The sequence below is a fragment of the Eumetopias jubatus genome, unplaced genomic scaffold, assembly GCF_037043125.1.
Source record: "Eumetopias jubatus isolate StellerSeaLion01/CBP00866 unplaced genomic scaffold, mEumJub1_p1.0 scaffold_5, whole genome shotgun sequence".
Classification (NCBI taxonomy): domain Eukaryota; kingdom Metazoa; phylum Chordata; class Mammalia; order Carnivora; family Otariidae; genus Eumetopias; species Eumetopias jubatus.
Window position 1 is genome coordinate 17,915,182 of NW_028274811.1, and position 23,208 is coordinate 17,938,389.

Consider the following 23,208-nt stretch of genomic DNA (forward strand, 5'->3'; position numbering starts at 1 on the left):
GTATTCTCAGGATATGTTTGCTTCTGCTTGTTTTAGCTGAAGTGTTAAGCCTACTGTAGGCATTACTGATTTTTAGACTCCTAGAACTCAGAAGAGTACCTAACACATAATAGGTTACTAAGAAAAACTTGATGAACAGGAAAAGAAGATCCGGAAAGATGCAAAATAATATATGCTCCCTCAAGAAGAAGAAACTGGAGCAGAAATAGGACTTCTGTTGCTTCTGTTAGAGATAACTTAGAAACTTTTGAGAAGTGAGCAATTCATAGTAATATATATCACATGCTATCTTGTCCCATTAATACTGAGCAAAACCTACAACGATGTTTTACTATTAACCTCGTTACATTACTTCCAAAGATACAGTTAATACAGTAGATTAATAACTTAGTTATTCCAGTCAAAATCTTCCATTCCTCTCTGGTATGTTCATTAGAATATTCAGCACCTCCAAATAAAATAATAAATATTTCCATTCTTCATCAAGCCAAAGAGAGTAACAGAGGCTGACCCCGTTCCAGTGTTCATTCCTCTTGACAGTCTTCACTGAAAAAGGAATCTGTTGGAAATATCAAGTAAATTATATGAGCCTCTGATACCTACCAACCTTTTTAGTATCTTCAACACTCAGCCCACCTCCACCTATCAATGTTAACATCTATTCATGTTACTGAAATACTTTCACTCCAGTAAATAGAACAAGGGCATTAATGGTGCTGATAACATAGTCTTGTATAGAGCTAAATTTTTTTTTTCTTAAATCAGATAAAGAAGGACTAAGCCTATTACGTGGGACAAGCTGAATCTGGAGTCAGCATACACGCGTTCAGTCTTCTGTCACTTTGTAACTACGTGACTTTGGCCTTATCACATAAAACTCATCTGTAAAACAAGGGTATAAGACTCCTGAAGTGCCTTTCTACTTTAAAATAGTTTGCTTAAAATACCAAACTTCAGTATCAATATTAACTCTATTAGAAAATCAAATTCTAATCAAAATCACCTATTAATAAATCAAAGCTAGAAAAAAAATGTGTGTAAAAATAGGATTTCTAAAACCTAAAAGGATGTTTTCCTGATGGTATTTTTTGACAAGCTATTTTCAACTATCCAGCTCGTTTTATACATGCATATGTATTTATACTGGCCTCAGAATACCCTTGTTTCATTTGTTGCTCTTCTTTAAACTTTTTTATTATCCAGATCTAGTAAAGTTTTACAAGTTCTTGTACAAGTTGTTTCATGAGTGGTTTTTTAAGAAGCCTTTTAACAAAATCCAGTTTTTCTGAAGGAATGAAATGAGATGAATAGAGAAGTAAGACTATATTCTTTTAAAAAATGCTTCTTGATGTCTAAGGGAATTATAAATACTTCCATTCTTCTGTCTTAATGAATATGACTAGTTCTGAGGCTGATGGCTACTTCACTTTCTTTGCTGTAGCTCCCTGCTTGGATAGTCACATGACTCACAAGAGTCAAGGATGGACAGCAGAAATTGAGTAACTACTGATAGGCCGAGCAAAAGTCATCTTGTTTTAAAGGTAGTGAGGAGGAAAGAGAACACGTGTAAAAAGTCCATTCACTGGCTTGGGAACTGTGCGGGCATTTTCATATCCTATTCATTAGTGTGGAAGTGTGTGTATTTCTCCATGTGACATAGTGTCTGTTTCAAGTATTGAAAAAAGACTTTGAATAGAATCACCATCCCCTTCCTTATCCAAAATCCAGAATCTGTTAAGAATCACTGCTAACCCTCACAGTGAAGAATATGGTTTTGAGTAATAAGGTAAATGGTTGGCCAGACAGAATTAGCAAGAAGAGGGGCATTACGGAATGTGAATACTTGCTGACCACTCTGCTTTTTACAATCAGGGCTATGAAGAGAGGTCATAGTAATCTGTGGATAGGGTCCTTCAGAGTTTAGACCAAGAAAAAATGCAATGTGAGCCACATAAGTAATGGTAAGTTTAGCCAAATTTTAACGAATAAAAGAAACATAAAGTTAATTTAAATATTTAAACCCAGTAGCTCCAAAATATTATTTTAACATGTGATCCAGTATACCAAGGATTACTGTGATATTTTACCTTCTGTTTTTCCTGTTAAATCTTTGATAATCCACTGTGTAATTTACACTTACATTACCTCTCCATGCATGCAACCACATTTTAAGTGATTAGTTGTCACATGTGGCTAGTGGCTAGAATACTGGACAGTGCAGGTTTGAACAATGCCTGTGGAGATGGAGGCTAAGTCCCAACAGCTGGTTTATTTACCATCTCACATCCAGTGAAGAATTTGAAGTGAAATAAAAGGGACTAGCTGGTGTTACTCTCAAGGGCAGGTACGATCTAGGTGCAAGACTTTGTAGTTTAGTTCCTTGCAGATAATGGATACTTGGTATCCACTGTGAATAAATTGTAGCACTATGTTGCCAGAAGCCACTTAAAGACTGTAGTACAACTTCTTCCTTTCCCTGAGGAGCAGATCCAGAGCTTAAGTCATTATGATTGAACCGATTTTTCCTGTTTTCCCTCTGTTAACCATCTGTGAACATTCTTCCTTGAAAATGTATGATAAGCTTTTCAAGATTCCTGTTCTAATCATTAACATATATAATTCTAGGAAGTCCTTTGGGATACAGAGAATTCATTTCTTCAAACTGTTAATTCAGAAGGGCCTGAGAAGATTGTACAAAACAGGAAAGCTGTGGCTTGCTGTCCAATTTTTTAACATATGTGAGAAATTAAAAATGATCATCTTCCTTTCTCGTGTCACATACTTTTTTTAAAAATTCTTTAAGGATTGAATAATTCAAAGTATTTTTTTAAATTAACTGGGTCAAATGGAAACTTTGTAATTAAAGTCAATTAAGGTGAAGCTGCCCACTGTTAATACACAGAAAATTATCTTTTATTAAGGCCAGTTAATGAGATATACTGCTTTAAGGGAGTACTTTGAGAAAAAGAAGATTCTATTTTAAATTTATATATATATACACACACCTATGTAACTGTTTAATAAAAACTAAAATCAGACAAAATTTAACAAAACTAAACAATAAATTGCCTTATTACTTCCATAGTCAAGTCTCAAGTTATCTCTTGATTTTAACTTATATTTTCTAGATCTTTATTTCAGATGTTCTCACTATATGAGTGTGTGTGGATTTGTATGTGTGCATAAATATTTGTGTGCATGCATCACAGGCTTTTCAAACAGCTTAGTCTCTAAATTTCAGTTAAAAATGTTTCCCAGCCTCTTGGGAAACAAGTTGAGACATAAAACAAGCTTTTTATGCTGTCGTTTACATTGCTCAAGTACCATTATTTTGCCAAGACCAACTTGAGTTGATTTCTGTTTCTGAATCTCATTCCTACTATTTCTCTCCCAGAGTCTGGATCTTGTGACCAGGTACCAGAACTGTCTTTTAAGTGTCCTACAAAATGCGCATTCTTTCACTCCCCCTGCTCTGTCAGTCCTGCAACAATCTGCTACTAAAATTACCTTTCTAAAGAATTCTTACCATAGTACCATGCACAGAAATTCTCAGTAGACCTCCGTACAAAGTTCCAAATGATAAAAAATCTGGTCTCAAACTACTGCTTTCCTGGTCTTACCCTTTACCTTTGCTTTAATCACGTGATGCCCCCGTCTTGTGAGCATGCTCCAAACTTCCCTGGGTCCGTGCTGTTGTTGATGTTACCTTGTCTGAGTTAACCTTTTCCCTTTTGCCAGCAATCGTTTAAATCCTATCCATTCTTTAGACTTTAAGGCCACATTTAAAAAGTCCACATCTTCCATACATCCTTTTTAGACTCCTAACTAGAAGGACTCTAGTAATAGTTTGTGCCTTTCAGACCATACTGGCAGATGGCTTTGTTGCATTATAGCTGATGGTTTTCTGGCCTTCCTGCTTTGACTAGTATGTATGCCCCTTGAGGAATGACTATGCCCTTGTTAGTTTTCGTAGAACCTAGTATGATACAGCCACAAGATGTATGTGGTTATGCATCTAGCCCACCAGTTTAAACTCTGGCTCAAGAATCTACGTCATTGACTTTGAGCTCATTATTTTCCTATAAAACTTAGTTTCTGTATCTGTAAAATGGAGAGTACTAATAGTACTTGTTTAGGTGCTCCTTAAGGGAATGAAGATAATTGGTGTGAATTTCTCAGCAGTAGCAAGTGCTTAATAAATATTAGCTATTACATATCCAGTAATATCTTAGTAATATCTCCAGCTGAGTGAAATACCTGCATTTTGGTTATTTCACCAGTATTTGGGGCTTCTTGAATAAAATGGGTGTGTGCTTGACTAGATAAATGGGCTTACCAGAAGGGTTTCCTCTCAGAACACCACCCTTGAGATCTGCTCTTGGAGCCCTGTGGCTGAAGGTGAGAAATGGAGTGGGGTTGGGCGGGGGGTGGGGGTGAATCCTTCTAGTTATAATCAGTTTGTATTCAGCCAACAAAAGTTCAGAACTATCCCCACTACAAATGAGTCTTGTCAAGAAATGAGCTAGAGACCTTCAAAGAAGCCCAGGGACAAAGGAAAGAAGGGTGACAGAAATGTGGGACTTGCTTAGGGAGAGAACTTTATTTCCACCCACAAGAAGTTTGTGGAGAACTTTGTATAGAATATGTCCCGTAGACCAAAGGAAGTAGTAAACAATGAAGAAAAAATACAGAGAATAAAAATGTGATAGTGGTTGATGGGTCAGCAGTCAGCCAGGTGATGGTGAGGGTCTGACCACTCAGTGGAAGTAGAAAAGGAGATTGTTCAAGCAAATGGAAATAAAAGTGGGTAAGTTTCATTCAATAAATATTTGTTCATTCTCTGCTTTGTGTCAGGCCCTGAAGCAATGGATTGAGATCAGGAAAATACAAGAAAGTTGTCTAGGATGATGCCCAGAGTTTGGGCTTTGATGACTTCCGATATTGCTGCTTTGCTTAACCGAGATCTTAGAGGGAGATGTAGGTTTGGGGAAAGATGAAATTCTTCGGGGCGTGTTGTCTTTGAGGTACTTTTGGACATCCAACATGAAAATATGAAAACAAGTCAGAACTAGATATTGTATCATCGTGGAAATGTGAACATGCTCTCTCCCTTCAAACCATGATTGTTCATGAAAGCAGCTTCAGAGAACAAACAGAATGAAATTAGTTTGCCGAGGACAAGTCCTGGGTAAAACTAATATCTAAGGTGAAAATGGAAGTTAAGAAGTCCAGTAGATGGAAAGAGTCTCAGTAAAAAGGAGAGATACTTCTGAATGAAAAGAAAGGGAAGGTTGCATGTATTTGGAAATTAAAGACTGAAAGCCCTTTTCTTGGGGAAGCAGGGAAATTAAGCCATCAGGGGGTGATATCAACAGGAAAGTCAAAAGATTGCAGGTCAAGGAAATGATAAGTGTTTAGAAAACAAACAGATGAGTAAGAGGGGTAAAGACTCAAATGAGTCTGGGGGTCCTGGAGCCCAAGGATACTGGAGCTGGAGCTTCCAGAGCACCCACGGGCTGGCAGGGTGAGCCGGTTGGGGACTCGGGAGACAGGAGAGCCCGGCAGGTGCTGAGGGGACAGTCAGGGACTCAGCCAGGAGGGACATGGGGCTGGAAGAGCCCTCACCGCCCCTGCCCCTCCGCACCCTGCTGCCCTGAAGCCAGAGTCCCTGCTTGGCATGGGCAGGACAGTGAGAAGCTAGCCCCTTACCTGGGCTAACGCTGACCCCAAGCCGCTCCTCACCTGGGCAAGATGAGAGTGTCAGGTGTGTTTCACCTCCTGGCCCTCATCTTTGCCCTGGTCGCTGCATGGATCTTTATTCGCAGCTACATCAGCTTCAGCATGAAGACTCTCTGCCCCGCTGGCTGGGTTTGGACTCCGAGGAGATCCAGGTCACAAGGACCAAGGGTGGCCTCAGCAAGCCCTGCCTGGACAACTTCTTTGCCTTTAAAATCAGCAGTGGAGCTGCTAACGTCATGGGCCCCCACCATGTGCTTCGAAAACCCTGTGATCGTGAGTCCTGTGAAAAACAACGTGGGCAGAGGCCTGAACATTGCCCTGGTGAACGGAACCACAGGAACAGTGCTGACAGGAAATGTCTGGAGTAAAATTCCTTAAAAGAAATCCCAGAGGGCACGCTGGTGCTAGGGGCCTCCCATGATGACCCAGGAACCAAAATGAATGATGAGACCAGGAAGCTCCTCTCCAACTTGGGCAGTTCCTATGCAAAGCAGCTGGGCTTCAGAGATAGCTGGGTCTTAGGGGCCAAAGACCTCAAGGATAAAAGCCCTTTTGAGCAGGCTCCCCACCAGAGAGGAGAGGTTTAGACCAGGGGAGCTGTCCCCTTCTAAGCTCCCTGTGGAGAGGATAAATTTGCATCAAGAGGAGGTCACGGGGGCGCCTGGGTGGCTCAGTCGTTAAGCGTCTGCCTTCGGCTCAGGTCGTGGTCTCAGGGTCCAGGGATCGAGCCCCGCATCGGGCTTCCTGCTCGGCAGGAAGCCTGCTTCTCCCTCTCCCACTCCCCCTGCTTGTGTTCCTGCTCTCGCTGTGTCTCTCTCTGTCAAATAAATAAGTAAAATCTTTAAAAAACAAAAACAAAAACAACTCGAATGAGTCTGGAGATCATGAATTTACAGAGAAGCCAACCAAAGAAAGTATCATTTCTCCAGCCATGAGAAAGCAGGACCTCACACAGATGGTTGGATTCATTCAGAACTAGGGATTGTTGCCGGGTGTGAGAGAAAGTCAAGGGGAAAGGGATTTCAAAATAAGAATTTAAAAGACTAATGAGACAGGCACAAATTGAGAGATGTAGATGCAATGATAACACTGAAAGAAGAAAGTAGTCAGAGGAAACCTAAGTTTCAAAAATGATATTGTTAGTGTTGTATGGGCATTTTTTCTTTTTTTAGATTTTATTTGAGTGAGAGACAGAGCATGAGCAGGGGAGAGGGGCAGAGGTCTTTGTGGGGTGCCTGGCTGGCTCAGTTAGTAGAGCATGCGACTCTTGGATCTCAGGGCTGTACATTCAAGCCTCATGTTGGGTGAAGAGATTACTTAAAAATAAAATCTTCAACAAATATGTATAAACCAAATTTTATATATAACGATGAGTGGGGGAAAAAAATAAACTAGCATTGGAAAGGTTAAATGACAAAATAGACTGTTTCTTTGCCCCACATGGCCCCAGTCTCCCAGTCTCTTTCCTGAAAAGATAAACTCTATTTTTAGCTGTTGTTCTACCGTTTATTTCTAAGTAAAGTGCATTTCCTGCTATTTTTTGAGTTGTCAATTTTAGACATCATCTACTTACCTTTTTTATGGCAAATGGACGTTTAGTTCCCTTCCTCTGCCATCTGACTGCCTCACACCCTCATGCCACCCCCCCCTTCAAGTGTAGTTAGGTTAACAATTTCCAGTTAAATCAGTATTTAATACTTGCAATATTGTGCCTATACGAATATTGTTCGTCAAGGAAAGTTGTAGTATATCTAATCATGATTTTCTTTCTTTTTTAAAAAAATAAATTTTTTTGTTTGCTTTGTGGTTTTTTTTGTTTTATTTAAATTCAAGTTAGTTAAAATACAGTGTATTATTAATTTCGGGGTAGAATTTAGTGATTCATCAGTTGCATGTAACACCCAGTGCTCATTACATCAAGTGCCCTCCTTAATGCCCATTCCCCAACGTTACCCCATCCCCCTCCCACCTCCCTAAACTTTATCTTTTAGAACAGTATTAGATTTATGGAATTTTGTGAAGATAATATATAGAGAGTTCCCCTCTACTCTCCATCTCCTTCACCCATTAACATCTTCATTAGTATAGTACATTTGTTAATGTATTAATTACATTGTTATTAACTAGAGTCCATAGTTTATTCACATTTCTTAGCTTTTGCCTTAAGTGTCCTTTTTCTGTTCCAAGATGCAATCCAGGATGCCCCATTACATTTAGTCTTCTTGTCTCCTTCTGTTCCTGTTTGTTGTGACAGCTTCTCAGACTTCCCTTGTTTTCAGTGACTTCCTGCTTTTTTCCTGAGGTAAAACATGCCTTGATTTTTTTCATTTGGTTGGTGCATTTTTTAAAATATATTGCTAATTTTTCCCATGTCTTCACATAGTCTCTTAGTCCATTTTCCCACAAGACCACTCACATCAGGTAATCTAGCCTGACTGTTTTCTGTAAGCAGAGTCTCCTGGGGACTTCTATTTTCTCTGGACCTGTTGTCTTCTTGGATGTCCCCTACTTTTGGCTTTGGAAGTGTCTTTAGCTTTCTCCTGGGGTTTAGTCCCTACGTCCTGGGTCTCATGCCTTCCTCTTTCTTGATTCAGCCCTCATTTTGGTGGATATACAGAGTATCCTGAAAATGGATGCATAGAAGCCATACTTTTGAGACTTCATTTTACCTAATTTTTATCACTTTTAGAGAAAATCACTTTCTCTAAAATTTTGAAGACATTGCCTCATTGTCTTCTAGCTTCCAGTGTTGCTGTTGAGAATTCCAAAGCCATTCTGTTTTGTTTTTTTTTTTAAAGATTTATTTATTTATTTGAGAGAGAGAGAATGAGAGCGATAGAGAGCATGAGAGGGAAGAGGGTCAGAGGGAGAGGCAGACTCCCTGCCGAGCAGGGAGCCCGATGTGGGACTCGATCCCGGGACTCCAGGATCATGACCTGAGCCGAAGGCAGTCGCTTAACCAACTGAGCCACCCAGGCGCCCGCCATTCTGTTTTCTGATCTTTTGTGTATAAGCTGTTTCCCACCCCCACCCTGCCCACCCTCTGGAGTCTGTAGGATCTTCTTTTATCGCCAGCGTTCTGAAATCTTACAGGGATTTGCTGTTGTGTATGTCTGTTTTCATCCAGTGTGGGTGCTTTTAATCTGGAAACATGACATTCAGTTCTGGAAATTTGCTTGAGTTGTTTTGCTCATGATGTCTTCCCTTCTGTATTCGTCTTCTCCTTCTGTAAGACCTATCATGTGGCTATTGGATGTCCTGGACTAGGGCCATTGTTTTTCTTATATTCTATCCCTGTTCCTACTCTCTGAATGTACTTTTTTGTTTTCTGGGCCATTCCTATTTGTAAGTCCTGTATCTCTCTGAGGATATTAGTGACAGTTTGCTTTTAAAATTATATTCTTATCTGTGTCTGTTTCCTCAAAATTATTTTCCTATTTTGGTCTCTCTTCCATGTTAGATGGTTTCCTCGGACATCTGTTAATTTTTGGATAACTCAGGCGCCTGGGTGGCTCAGTCGTTGGGCATCTGCCTTCGGCTTGGGTCGTGGTCCTGGGGTCCTGGGATCGAGCCCCGCATCGGGCTCCCTGCTCCGTGGGAAGCCTGCTTCTCCCTCTACCACTCCCCCTGCTTATGTTTCCTCTCTCGCTGTCTCTCTCTCTCTGTCAAATAAATAAATAAAAATCTTAAAAAAAAATTTTTGGATAACTCTTCCTGTTAGCAGTGGGAAGTGAAAGCTGATTAGATGCTCTGAGCATAGTCATGGGACCTGTGAAATTTGAGTGTCACTGAAGAGTGATATCATTGGGCAGTTTGTAGGGAACTTCTAATGTGGGTGCTTCCAGATTTTTCCTCTTGGGCTGCTCAGATTTCCCAGAGACTACTTTTCCTGTTTCCTGCCTGGAAGGTAAAGGTATAGCTGAAAGACTCTGTAAGTTTTCAACATTCGTCATTCGATACGTGTATCGTCACCAAACCCCAGACCTTAGCTATTTTTTGGTAAAAGTTTTCATGTCCTCAGCCAGTCTATCAACTTCCAATGCAAAGACTCTCTTTTACTCTTTCTTGAGGGCATACCCTCCAGAACAGTGTGGAGGTGGAGGGAGGGGATTAAGGGATTTTCCTGATTGTCAGCTTTCACTCCATCTTCCTTATTTTAGCCAGCTACCTCCCATTCTAGGGGTACCTGCTGTTCCCTCTTCCCTGTTGATGAGTCTTTTGACTTGTGCTGTGTAAATGAGGTTGGTTTTCAGCTTTCCCATTTAAATTTGGCTTTTTCTTGTTTGCTAAAACAGTTACTTCTCATCCATCTGCTTTCTAGCTTACAAAAATCTTGTTGCTGTTCCCTCTCTCCTGTTTTCCCTATTTTTATGGGTTTGAAAAAAAGGAAAAGCTCCTTGTCTTTTATTGGGGCTGGAGGAAGAAGTGAAATTAGTTATGGATGTTCAATTTGCTATCCTAACTCAACAATCTCTACATGGGGTTTTTTAACATTGTATTCATGGTGTAGATACACTAACATATTTTTTAATCCATAATATGATAGAATTTGTTTCCAATTTTTTGCCATCAAATTCTTGTACATACTTTTCCTGCCCTGCACATAGATAACTACTTTCAGAAGTGAAATTTCTTTTTTCTTTATTTTTCTTTTCTTTCTTTCTTTTTTTTATTTGTTGTTGTTGTTGTTGTTGTTAAATGCTAAAATAATGCTGGGCTCCTGAGTGTCTCAGTTGGTTAAACATCCGACTCTCGGTTTCAGTTCAGGTCATGATCTCAGGGTCGTGAGATGGAGCCCTACGTCAGGCTTCACACTCAGCAGGGAGTCTGCTTGAGATTCTCCCTCTCCGTCTGCCCTTCCGCTGGCTAATGCGCACTCTCTCTCTGTCTCTAAATATAAATAAATAAAATCTTTAAATAAATACTAAAATAATGCTTTATCTTTTAATTTTTTTAAGTTTTTATTTAAATTCTAGTTAGTTAAAAAAATAAAAATAAATTTTAGTTAGTTAACACAGAAGTGAGGTTTGTAGACTGACTATGTGCCTTTAGAACTGTAATAGCTCCTGTCAGCTTGTCTTTCAGAGACTTAACAGTTTATGGACTTACCAATAGTACTTATTTCCCCACATCCTTGCCAATACTGGAATAACCTTTGAAATTTTTGCCAATCTAAAAGTTGCAAAGTGATACCTCATTATTTAATTTGCATTGCCTTGATTACCACTGGATTTGAGCATCTCTTCTCAGTTACGGGGTAGCTAGCCTCCACAATGGCTCCATTTAATTCCTGCCTCCTGAGACTTAAGCCATTGTGTAGTCCCCTGCCACATGGAATAAAGTCAACCTGGGTAACCAGTAGCATATTACAGAAACGATGGAGTATGACTTCTGAGGGTAAGCTATAGAAAATCATGGTGACCTCTGCCCTGAGCTCTTGTGGATTTCTTGCCTTGGGGGAAGCCAGCCTCCATGTCTTCAGGACATTTAGAGGGGCTGATAGGGAGGTCCACGTGGTCAGGAGCAGAGGTCTCCCGCCAACAACCAATGTTAACTTGCCAGGCATGTGAGTGAACCAACTTGTGGCCCAGGAAGTAGACTCTGAAGATGACTGAGCCTTTGTGGACGTTTTGACAGTAGCCTAAGCAGCTCCAAGATTCCTGACCCACAGAAACTGTGGGAGAGAATAAGCGTTTATCGCTTTAAGCAGCTAAATTTGGGGGTAATTTGTTATGTGTTCATAGATAATTAATGCAGACTTTTGGGTCCATTTGCAATCTTCTGGGAAATGCCTATTCAAACTGTGTCCATTTCCTATTCTGCCATTTAAAAAATTATGTATTCTTAACATATAAAATACACGTTAATCCTTTGTTATACATGTTGAAATATCTTTCTCATTTTATTAAATGTTTTCTAAACTTTGCGGTCTTTGGTTTACATTGCAGTTGACCTTTGAATAACATGGGTTTGAACTGTGCAAGTCCACTTATATGTGGATTTTTTTTTATAAATACAGTATAGTACTGTATGTATATTTTCTTTTATGATTTTAACGACATTTTCTTTTCTGTAGCTTACTTTATTGTAGGAATACAGTATATAATACATCTAACATACAAAGTGTGTGTTAACTGAAGGTTTGTGTTCTGGGTAAGCCTTCTGGTAATAGTAAGCTATTAGTAGTTAAGTTTTGGGGGAGTCAAAAGTTATACATGGATTTTCAACTGCAAGGGAGGGGTCAGTGCCCCTAACCCCACTTCTATTCAAGGGTCAAGTGTAATTTTAAATCCTTATATAGTCTAAAATATCTTTCCATTAATGCCTTTGACATTTTGTATATTGTAATAAGAAGACTTTGTCCACATTAAGGTTTTATAGCTTTGGTTCTTCATAGAGATTTTTACTATATATGGAATTCATTTTTAAAACCTATTTTATTTTTCTTTCAAATGGATAGCCAGTTATCCATAAACTATATATTATACTTTTTATTTAAACACCATTTATTTTTAACATATAATAAAATTTTACAATTTAAACATTTATGAAAACTATGTAAACACCATATATTTAATTTTTTTTTTTTAACCCCCATGAGTTTGAAATAACACTGTTGTTCCATATTATGTCACCATATATTCAGGGTTATGTTTCTGGACTACTTGGTTCCTTTGATCATTTGTCTCATTCTGTTCCAGGATCACACTGATTTCATTACAGACTGTTCCTGACTTACCATGGTTTAACTCAAGATTTTTTGACCTTATGATGGTGCGAAAGCGATATGAATTCAGTAGAAACTATTCTTCGAATTTTGAATTTGCATCTTCTCTCAGGCTAGGGATGTGCAGTCCAATACTGTTGGGTGATGCTGGGCAGCTGCAGGCAATCACAAGGGTAAACAACTGTTATACTTACAACAATCTTTTTTTTTTTTCACATTCAGTACAGTATTCAATAAATTACATGAGATATTCAACACTTGATTATAAAATAGGCTTTGTGTTTGATGATTTTGCCCAAATGGAGACTAACAGAAGTGTTCTGAGCATGTCTGAGGTTGGCTAGGCTAAGCCACGATGTTCAGTAGGTTAGGTTTATTAAATGCATTTTTAACTTGATGCTATTTTCAGCTTCCAATGGGTTTATTAGGGCATAACCCCATCGTAAATCAAGGAAGATCTGTACTATGGCTTTATATGTTTTGATGTCATATAAATTAACTTATCCCCTCAATCATTTTTCTTCTTGTTCAAACTTGACCTATTCATTCTTTAAATGAATTTTAGAATCTGCTTGTCACTTTCTTAACCTGTTGGGGTTTTAATTGTATTAAATTAATAAATCATGTTGGTGAAAACTCATATCTTTAAAATAAAAAATTGATTCTTCCCATTCAGGAAGATGATATAACTATTTTCAGATCTTCTTTTACATCCTTTAATAAAGTTTTTTAGGTTTCTTCACAAGGTCTTGAATGTTTGTTGTAAAGTTTATCCTTAGACATTATTAGTTTTAAATACTGTTATTAATGAAATCTTTTGGTTTTCCCTATGTTATTTTTTAACTGATTAATGTTGGTGTGTAAGAAAGCTATTTTATAGGAAATCTTTTGAGTAGTATACATTGATTTAGTATATGGCACCTTACAAAACTCTTTTATTAATTCTAATCATTTTTTAGTTGACTCAGTTCTATGTAGATCATTTCATCTACAGACTTAGTTTTCTGTCTTCCTACCCAATATCTGTACCTCTTAAGTCTTTTGCTTGTCCTTTTTCACAGGTGAGGGCCTCCAGCAAAATTTGAAAGAATAGTTGTGATAAAGGGAAGGCTCAGTTGGCTAAGCATCAGACTCTTGATTTTGACTCAGGTCATGATCTCAGGGTGGTGAGATGGAGCCCGCATTGGGCTTAGCACAGAGTCTGCTTGAGAGTCCCTCTCCCTCTGCCCCTGCCCCCTGCTCATGCTCAATCTCTATCTCTAGTAAATAAATAAATAAATAAATAAAATCTTTAAAAAAAATAGTTGTAATGAAATTATTGGCACTGTTAGGACACTCCCTTATATGACGCTGAGTAGGGATATTTGCTGTGGGATTATGGTAGCTAAACTTTATTAACTTAAAAATGTTTCTTGCTATCCCTAGCCTGCTAAGAATTACTAGGAAGAATAACATTGAAATAATATCAATCCCACTTATGGCTGAGCTGATAAACCCTCCAGAACACACCCACATATTGAGAGATATGTAGATTTTCAGCAAGGCAAAATTAAATTATACACTGCTATTAGAATACAACAAATAATGTTAATATTCATATTAATGCATTGTTATATATTATATAATTACATATTATACAATATATATTATAAATATTATATACTATATTTATATTACAATTATATCATATAATATATATTATATAATTATATATTATATAATAATGTAATTAATATTAATATTAGTAGACTCCAAAAATTAGTAGAATACGACAAATAGGCTTCACTTGGACCATCTGTCAGATTTTTTTTTAAGATTTTATTTATTTATTCATAAGAGGCAGAGAGGCAGAGGGAGAAGCAGGCTCCCCGCTGAGCAGGGAGCCCGATGCAGGACTCCATCCCAGGACCCTGGGATCATGACCTGAGCCGAAGGCAGACGCTTAACCATCTGAGCCACCCAGGCACCCCGACCATCTGTCAGATTTTCATGGATCCACACATTTCTGCCTTTTAAGTTCAACAGGTAAATAGGTGAGCCATGCCAGACAAAAAGGTATATGCCAGGCTACTAGCAAGCTTTGGGGAAAGGAAGGTATAGAAAACATTTTAAAAGCTAGATCAGCAGTCTCTAGCGCGAGGACTTTAGGATTACATAGTCCTGGGTTACATTACCCACTGAGACTTTTTTTTTTTAAAGATTTTATGTTTAAGTAATCTCTGTACCAACGTGGGGCTCAAACCCTGAGGCCGAGGTCAAGAGTCACATGCTCTACAGACTGAGCCAGCCAGCACTCCTACAAACTGAGACTTAAACAAGTTGTTTCAACCAATCTGGAAATTGTTTCGGTCTTCTGCCATCAGCAGCCATTATTATTTTGTTTTATTTATTTATTTTTTAAACTTTAAGACTCACAATTTTTTTTTTATTAATTTTTTTTTTTTTAGTAACCTCTACACCCAGTGTGAGACTCAAACTGATGACACGGAGATCAAGAGGTGTATGCTCTTCTGACTGAACCAGCCAGGAGCCTCATCATTATTATTTTAAAAACAATATTCAGAAACACTCATTCTTAGTCTTTAAAGTCCTACTGCACATAACACTTCCTCATGGGGTTATTAAAAAGCTTAGTACTGAGACATGGTATGTAACAGTATCTGCTACAGTACCTGCTGCATTCTACTCTATTTGTAAAGATTGAATATTTAAATGCTTCTATAAGGGCACCTGGGTGGCTCAGTCCTTAAGAGTCTGCCTTCGGCTCAGGTCATGATCCCGGGGTCCTGGATCGAGTCCCGCATAGGGCACCCTGCTCGGCAGGAAGCCTGCTTCTCCCTCTCCCACTCCCCCTGCTTGTGTTCCTGCTCTCGCTATCTCTCTGTCAAATAAATAAATAAAATCTTTAAAAAAATAAATAAATGCTTCTATAAAGCTTTCAAGAACAATGTGCCAGGCAACAGGCCAAGCAGGGGATAAAAAAAAAAACTTTTTTTTTTTTTTTAAGCTACACACCCTAACACCTCCTGGGTCAGGCAGATAAATAAATCACACAGTACATTGTGATAGTCACCAGAGGCTTAAGAGAACCACAAGCCAGGCTCTGAACTCAGACAGCATGGTGTCCATAGAGCTGTTTCCTAGTGAGATGGTGCTGACCCGCAGAAGAGGAAGGGTGGTCTGGTCACAGCACAGCTTTCTGCCGAGGCACGGAGTTCTTGAGTGGCAGATCCTGGAGTTGCAAGTGTGTGGGCGAGGAGGATGGTCTTCAGAGGAGGCTAAGGCAGAAGGCTCCACAGGTCCCCATCAGGTAAGTTCTTGAAGGGCTTGATTCTTCCTCTTCTCCATGACTTAGGGGCTCAGCATCAACTTTAGAGTTTACCAAGTTGCAATGCCCCCTGGCCTCAAGAGCACACTGATTTAGAAGCCTCTGTGCGCCTGCAGCCCCAAAGCTCACTGCCTGAGGTCACTTTTCAGTGACCAGTCACTCCAAGTGAAACAAGTCACCTCCAAGTTTCTATTCTGCTCCATGCTCTGACCTAAGGAAGAAACTCGGAGTTTACGAAGGTAACCTGATAATCAAGTTTCCTTAAGTGGATCACTTCATCTTTTAGATACTTTCAGGTTATTTGGTCCTGGCCCAACAGGCAAATTCCGGCCCTCACCTTTCTTTTCTTTCTTTTTTTTCTTTTTCGTGTGTGTTTGTGTGTGTGTTTTCTCTTACGGTTAAAACACGCAAACAGCTACTCATTTTAAAACTGGAGCAAGAAGCCAGAGTGTGTGTCTCCGTGACCCGCTGACGTTCCGGTTCTATATGATAATACCATTCCCAGCTTTGTCTGCTGAGAACGAGACGTTGACCTTGGACTCAAGGGGAAATACAAAAGTCTTGGTAAAAGTTGGGAGGGTTCACTGCTGTGAATGCCAGCCGAGAGTTAAGACGAAAATGCAAACATCGGGAACAGCATCAAGGACCTCCCTTGCTTTTCAGCTCCACGCAGCCCTGCAATCGCTCAGGGCAGTGTCTGGCGAAATGCAAACGCAGCGCCAGCCAGCGCCCGAAGGGCAGGGAGAGCCCGGGTGCGGCCCGGTCCCCGGCGCCTGGCGCGGAGGCGCGCACACCCCTTTTCTGCAGACTCACAGGTTTTCAGGCCCCGCCTCCTCCGGGCCCAGCTCCGCTCCGCCGCCCTGTGGGCCCGGACCCAGGTCCCCGGAGCCCTGCGCCCTCCGCCGCCCAGCCCCCGGCCCCCGGCCCCCGGCTCCTGGCTCCCGCCCCGAGCCCCCGGGAGCGCGGCGCGCGGCGGGGGCGGAGGCGGCTCCCGGGCCCGGCGGCTCAGCGTCCGGCTCCCGGGGGCGCAGGGCAGGGAGGCGGGGCGCTCGGCCGGGGGCGGAGCTGCGGCCGCGAGCCCGCCCCCCGCTCGCCCTCCGCCGGCCGGCTGGCGCGGCCATGGAGGTCTACATCCCGTCCTTTCGCTACGAGGAGAGCGACCTGGAGCGGGGATACACGGTAGGCGCGGGTCGCGGCCGGACGGGGCCCCCGAGGCGGGACCGCGGCTGCTGAGCGGCGGAGGTGCCCCCGGCCGTCGCCAGCCCTGCGCGGGGGGGGTCCCCCTGGCTGCCCTCCCTTCCCCCGCGCCCCGGGGCCTGAGGCTGGGCTGCGCCCCGGCGCGGTTGTCAGGGAGACGCCCCCCCAGCCCCCCAGGCTCGGCGGCTGCGGGCGCCCGGGGCTCCTCCGGTTCGCTCCCTTCCCCCTCCCGGCCGCGCTCCCGGCCTCGGGGCTGGAGCGGCGGGAGTCAAGCCCTCGCTCGCGGCGCTCGCCATTCTCCCCGCCGCCCGCCCTCTGCAGCCCGGGGTGGGCTGCGTTCGCGTCTGGCACAGCTGCCCGCTCTGCCCAGACCCGAGCGGCTGCGCGGCGCGTCGATGTTGGCTTCCAAGTTCTGTGGGATTCATTCAGATGGAAAGCATGCTAATTAAAAAAAAAAATCATCATTTGTAGCTCTTTATTAGCCAGAGTGAACACGGGCGTTGCTTTCAGATGGCTTCCAAAGTTATTTTTTTCCCCTAGTTCTGGTGGGCCATGAAGTGGCATAATCAGGTACTTACTGCGCACCTGTTCCCTCCCGAAGCCTGATCCCTGAGAACTGAGAAACGGGGCTCCTGATCTCGAGAGTGGCAGAATGGGTCGGGAGGGTGAAGACCAGGGCCTGGGACCTTTGGACGAGTTTAGTTAAGTAAACTGTAGGTGGTGGATTTCCCAACGAACTTAGACACCTTCATCTAGACGGGCATTGCCGGAGGGAGACATGCCTCACGCTCGCTCGACCTTGGAAGAATTTACATCCAGTTGTTAAAGAGCAGGTAGGCAGAGGAGATTGCAGAGGGCAATCTGAAAGGACTGATATATTATTCATTTCTAACTCACTCACTTGCTAAACACCAGTTACAGTAATTTGGCAGAGTATTTTAACCTTCCTCTTCTCTAAATATTCTTGGGTTTTGGTGACAAGCGATTTGGGACCTACTGTGTTTTCATAGGGAGGATTAAATCTCCCTCTCAAGGGAGTTTTTAGAATTAAGAGTAGTGAGTGAAAAAAAAATCCAGGGAGTATGTGGGTTTTTAGGATTAAGTAGACCTCTGGGTTCAAGTGTTCAAGTGTCCCAAAAGAAGTACTGAGTGCCTTCCCTTGGGGAGGAAACTGCGGGGAAGGTGGGGGGGCATCTGAGGTCTGTTTGGCCATTATTTATATAAATAAGCCTTCCCAATGAATTAATATTTGGTTAAATACTCTGCATCTTCCTTAAAAAAAAAGAAGGAAGGAGAAATTGAACTTAAATTTGAACCTGTGCAAGGCCTTTTCCTTAAAGCCTTGAAACCTTGCTTGTCTTTCATTAGTCAAGGTATCACACACACACACACTCCACCCCGCCCCCCCATCAGCAGTCATGGAGGTATCTCTCTCTCTCTCACACACATACACACACACCCATCAGTAGTCATGGAGGGCCTGCCATCTTTGGGGCATTCTTTGGGATCTGAAGATTATAGCCTGCTTGTTTGGTCTTTTGATGTGTTTAGATGAAGGTGGTCTCAGTATTCCAAACTAAAAGTTACTTACCTCCCCAAATAAGGAATTTGAAGTAGATCCAAATTTGAAGTAGATCAAAATTAATGGCTTTTTGACCATTACTGATTTTCTTCTCTTACAGGATCTGTGTTTTCCCATATCTTTTGATTATTCGTATTACGACCGGGCATGTGCCAGGTTGTGACTTAAATTGATTTGGAAGGAGCTCTTTTCTTGGCAAACGTGGCAGTTTGGAGATTGCTTATATGATGAGAGTTTGTGTGCTTTTTAAAAGCTTGCTTTTTAAAAAAAATCCTAACTCATTTAGATTTGATAACCATATTGTTAAGATACCTCTGCAAGTGATTTTTTTCCTATGTGAGTCAATGAAGCAGATACTGGATACTTCTTTCCCTCTGAGCAGCTAGCTGTTTCATAATTGCACAGAAGACTATACTTTCAGGGATCATTTCTATAGTTTGTTATAATTGCACAGCAGTTATTAATTTAGGAAATATTAACTGATTGCCTGCTTGGTGTCTCTATTCTAGGTCCTGGGAATTTAGCAGTGAATAACATTTCATCTTTTATTTATTTATTTATTTTTAAAGATTTTATTTATTTATTTGAGAGAGAATGAGAGATAGAGAGCGCGAGAGGGAAGAGGGTCAGAGGGAGAAGCAGACTCCCCGCTGAGCAGGGAGCCCAATGTGGGACTCGATCCCGGGACTCCAGGATCATGACCTGAGCCGAAGGCAGTCGCTTAACCAACTGAGCCACCCAGGCGCCCCAACATTTCATCTTTTAAAAAACCCTCAGAATTTAAAAACATAATCTCGGTTTCCTGAAATAATGTATACTTCAGAGTAAAAAGCATTTTTTTTACTTAAGAATATTTAAGGAATATTGCATTCAAATAAATTCGGTGATTGGAGGTTTATAGTAAAGAAGTGTGGTTCTTCCTTGCTTCTAGTCCCATGCCCTGGAAACATAAAATGTGGGGGTGCTTTCTTAGAGACTTTTCTGTATGCCATGAAAACATATGTTTTTTTCTTAGAATAAATTGTAAGAATTTGACTATAACTGTCATCCTACAACATGAGTATCTTTCTCTACTGTTATGGATAGGTCTGTCTCCTAGCTACTGGCAAGGGGATCTTCCTCCTAAGGAACACGTCATCATTTGTTTACCCAGATCTCTTGTTGATGGCCGCTGACATTTGCTTCTAATTTTTAGCAACTGTGTCAGATGTTGAAATGAGACATCCCTGTACATGGCTTTTTTTTATGCCTCCTGCTAGGATTTTTGTAGAGTCTTAACTAGAAGTGGTACTTCTGGGCCTTTTGAAGTTTTCATAGATAATGCTCAATTGTTTCTTTTTTTTTTAAGATTTTATTTATTTAGACAGAGACACAGTGAGAGAGGAACACAAGCAGGGGGAGTGGGAGAGGGAGAAGCAGGCTTCCCACCGAGCAGGGAGCCCAATGTGGGGCTCAATCCCAGGACCCTGGGATCATGACCTGAGCCGAAGGCAGACGCTTAAGGACTGAGCCACTCAGGCGCCCCGATAATGCTCAATTGTTATTCAAGAAGTTTATACAAAGTTATGCTCGGATGTACAAGGTAATTTACCTTGAAAGAGTGAATTTTTGCCTTTTGAACCCTTAAACATTGGCTGTGGGCTTGCGTGATGTTAAGTGTGGAATTGAAAGGTAAAGGGATGTTGCTCCTGGCCTTAGGCATTCTCAGCCAGAGGGGCAAGGTAGGGAAGGGCTAGGGTGCCCTGATGTTATCTGGAGTCTTGAGGAGGAAGAGAGCATTTCTGCACTGCCTTAGGGTCATGTGTGGTGTGGGGTTGGGGGTTGCTTAGGAATGCTGACTTTTGACATCTGATTCGGTTTTTGCTGGCATTGTGAATTCTAGAAGGAAGTTCAGCACAAAATCTCATCTCAAGGGAAAGGCATTTTAAACTCCCAGATTCACCAAAACCAAAAAAAAAAAAGAAAGGAAAAAAAGGCGAGGGGGGGACCCTTCTGAGTCATTTTAGTTTACAAAGAATCAGGAGAGGATCTTCTAACAAAATTCACATGAACTCAAATATTACCTGATGGGAAGCCTATTCTCTACCTGTCCTCTGTCCCCATAGCTTAGATGTTTACTGTCTGTTTCTCAGCCAGGCTCTAAACTCCTTGAGACTAGCACAGTGCCAGTTTCTACTGCTGTGCTCTAGCACAGGGCCTATCGCATAGTTAAGAATTCAGTACGTGTGTGATGAATAAATAATGAATGAGTCTTCTAATAGGAGAAGAAAACCAGAAGAGCAGTGATTATGAAGCATGAAACAGCTCAGTGGGTGGAAGGGGGTCAGGGTGCAGACTGGAGTTTCCAGTAGCAGGAGGGATTGTGCAGGGGACACCCGACAGAGAGAGGTGGAGAGAGACCAGCTCGCTAGCCTGAAGAGCTGGAAAGGAGTACGGACTTCAGCCCCAGACAATGGGTTTGAGGAAGGAAGTAACGTGATGAGTTTTGTGTTTAGAAATATGACCCTGGAGTATTAATCATTTAAGGGATGCTAGCAGAAGGACCAGAAAGGAGAGGGAGGATGTGAGCTGGAACTAAGGCAACTGGGAAGGGAAGACAGCAAGAATCTCTAGGACCTGGTGATCAGAAGTGAGGCAGGAATGTGACTCCCCTGGATGCGGGTGCCATTGGCCAACTCAGAGCTGAAGCAAGGAGGAGATTGCATTTGGGGACCTGTTGGCGTTTTTCGTGATTGGTGAGGCTGTTTGATTTTGGAGCTCAGGATAGAGGTCTGGGCTAGAAATTCAGCTCTAGAGGGTCATTCAGCACAAAGGATGAAAAAAGCATAGCAGTTAATGCTATTCCCAGGAAGGGAATGTGGAGTGAAGAAAGTTGGTGGACTTAAGGGTAAAATCCTAGAATTTGCATGAGCAAAGAATTCTCAGCACTGCATCCTGGGGGAGGGGAGAGAAGGAAGTGCAGGGGTGGGAAGTGGGAAGACAGAATGGTAGATGCTTTACAGGAAATAAAGTGCTGGATGTGGCTGAGTGGTCTTGTAAAGTGAGGATGGAGAACAGTCCATTGGATGTGAGGGTGAGCAGGTCCGGGGTGCGAGTATAGGCTGGTATTTTCAATTTTCAGATATGTCATTGGTAAATAACAAAAGTAGAATTAGTACCTAGGCTGCAACATAAGGTTTGAATGTATTAGATTTCATTTTTTTATAGCTGTTAAATTCAAGGCATTGAATTAGATGGTTTTTCAAGTTCATTTTAACTGTCTGTGACTGTGTTATGGTTATACAAATGTATCTTTTTCTTGAATTCTGGTCTCTTTGATTTACTTGATGTATCATGCTTTTCACTACGTAAGGCAGCTTCATATATACATGATCATAATATTGAGACATGCAGGGATCATTGTTTTAATATTTTATGGATTAAAATACAAAATCAGAACAATATAAGGAACCATTTACCGATTCCTCACCTTCAGTATTTTAAATTATTACTTCACTTATCACCCCTTATTCTTCCATTTTTTAAAATTCTGGAATATTTCGAAACAAATCCAGGACATAATTTCACCTGTAACTGTTTCACTTTGAATATCTGACCGGTACAGACTTTTAAAAAAAAAAATAACCAAAATGTCAGTAGTGACACAAAACTAGCCATACCTTAGTATCCTCCCAATTCTTATTTGTTTTTGTTGTTTTTAGCGTGACCACAATGTAGACATTTCTTTGGAATTAACAGTGATCTGCAGGAAGTATTTTTACTGCATTTTGTATTTGTGAGAATGAGAGGTTGAGTAAGGGCAAACCTGCCTACCCAAGAGTAGCCCTCCTCTGTGCTTTCATCCCCAGAGTAGCTTCCATCTGGTGACAGAAAGCTAATAAGTTGCAGATTAAACATGTGTGTGTGTGTGTGTGTGTGTGTGTGTGTGTGTGTGTGTGTGTGTGCGTGTGTGTGTGCGTGTGCGCGCGCGCGCGCGCTACAGCTTGCAGAAGAAGAGAGGGTATTTCTTCAGAGTACGGGCACTGTTTTTCCCCAGGAGCTCTGAACAAATCCATCTCCTTTCATATCTTGTTATCCCCAGTTGGTTTTTCAACCCATCGTGTTGCCAGGGGAATTCTCTGTGGTGATTGGCTGAGGCCGGGGCCATCTGAACCAGTCGCTGTGGCAAGGCTACATTAACTAGATGGAGTTCAGATAATAGGCCTTTCTGGAGCTGGGAGTGAGGTCAGCCTCTTCCTGACACCTAACCCTGTAGGCACGACAGTGAGACCACAATGTCCGCCACAATATCTTCGAGTCACCCATTATAAGCATGTATGATGAAGGAGGCCTTTGTGTGACAAGGACATAGCTGCCCAAGTGCCTCACTCATGGTAAACTGACAGCATAAGCAAGTATTAAATGTGTGTTGCATAATTAAATCAAGTGTAGGGTATGTTCCTTACCCTTAAGGACAGGAAGTACAAGTGTGAAAATATTCTTAAAATCCTTTTTAATTTATTTATTTTAGAGAGAGGGAGAGAGAATGTGTGTGTGTGGGGGGGCATGGCCCTGTGCAAGTGGGGGGAGGCAGAGAGGGAGAGAATCTCAAGCACACTCCCCACTGAGCACGGAGCCCCACGAGGGGCTCCATCT

At 41.6% G+C, this 23,208-nt stretch overlaps 1 protein-coding gene and 2 pseudogenes across 2 annotated transcripts in view; all 3 read left to right on the forward strand.

The window, feature by feature from the left end:
- Window positions 1–4,480: 4,480 nt before the first annotated feature.
- Window positions 4,481–6,503, forward strand: LOC114209587 (protein FAM3D pseudogene; annotated as a pseudogene).
- A 10,390-nt stretch (window positions 6,504–16,893) lies between these two features.
- Window positions 16,894–23,208, forward strand: part of SNX24 (sorting nexin 24) — a 153,144-nt gene continuing 146,829 nt past the window's right edge. For both annotated transcript variants that reach the window (XM_028103697.2, XM_028103698.2), the window contains exon 1: window positions 16,894–16,973. In XM_028103697.2, the coding sequence (XP_027959498.1) occupies window positions 16,914–16,973 (60 nt within the window). In that variant the 5' untranslated portion in view covers window positions 16,894–16,913. The remainder of the gene's footprint in view (window positions 16,974–23,208) is intronic.
- LOC148164302 (small nucleolar RNA U3) lies at window positions 18,979–19,069 on the forward strand (annotated as a pseudogene).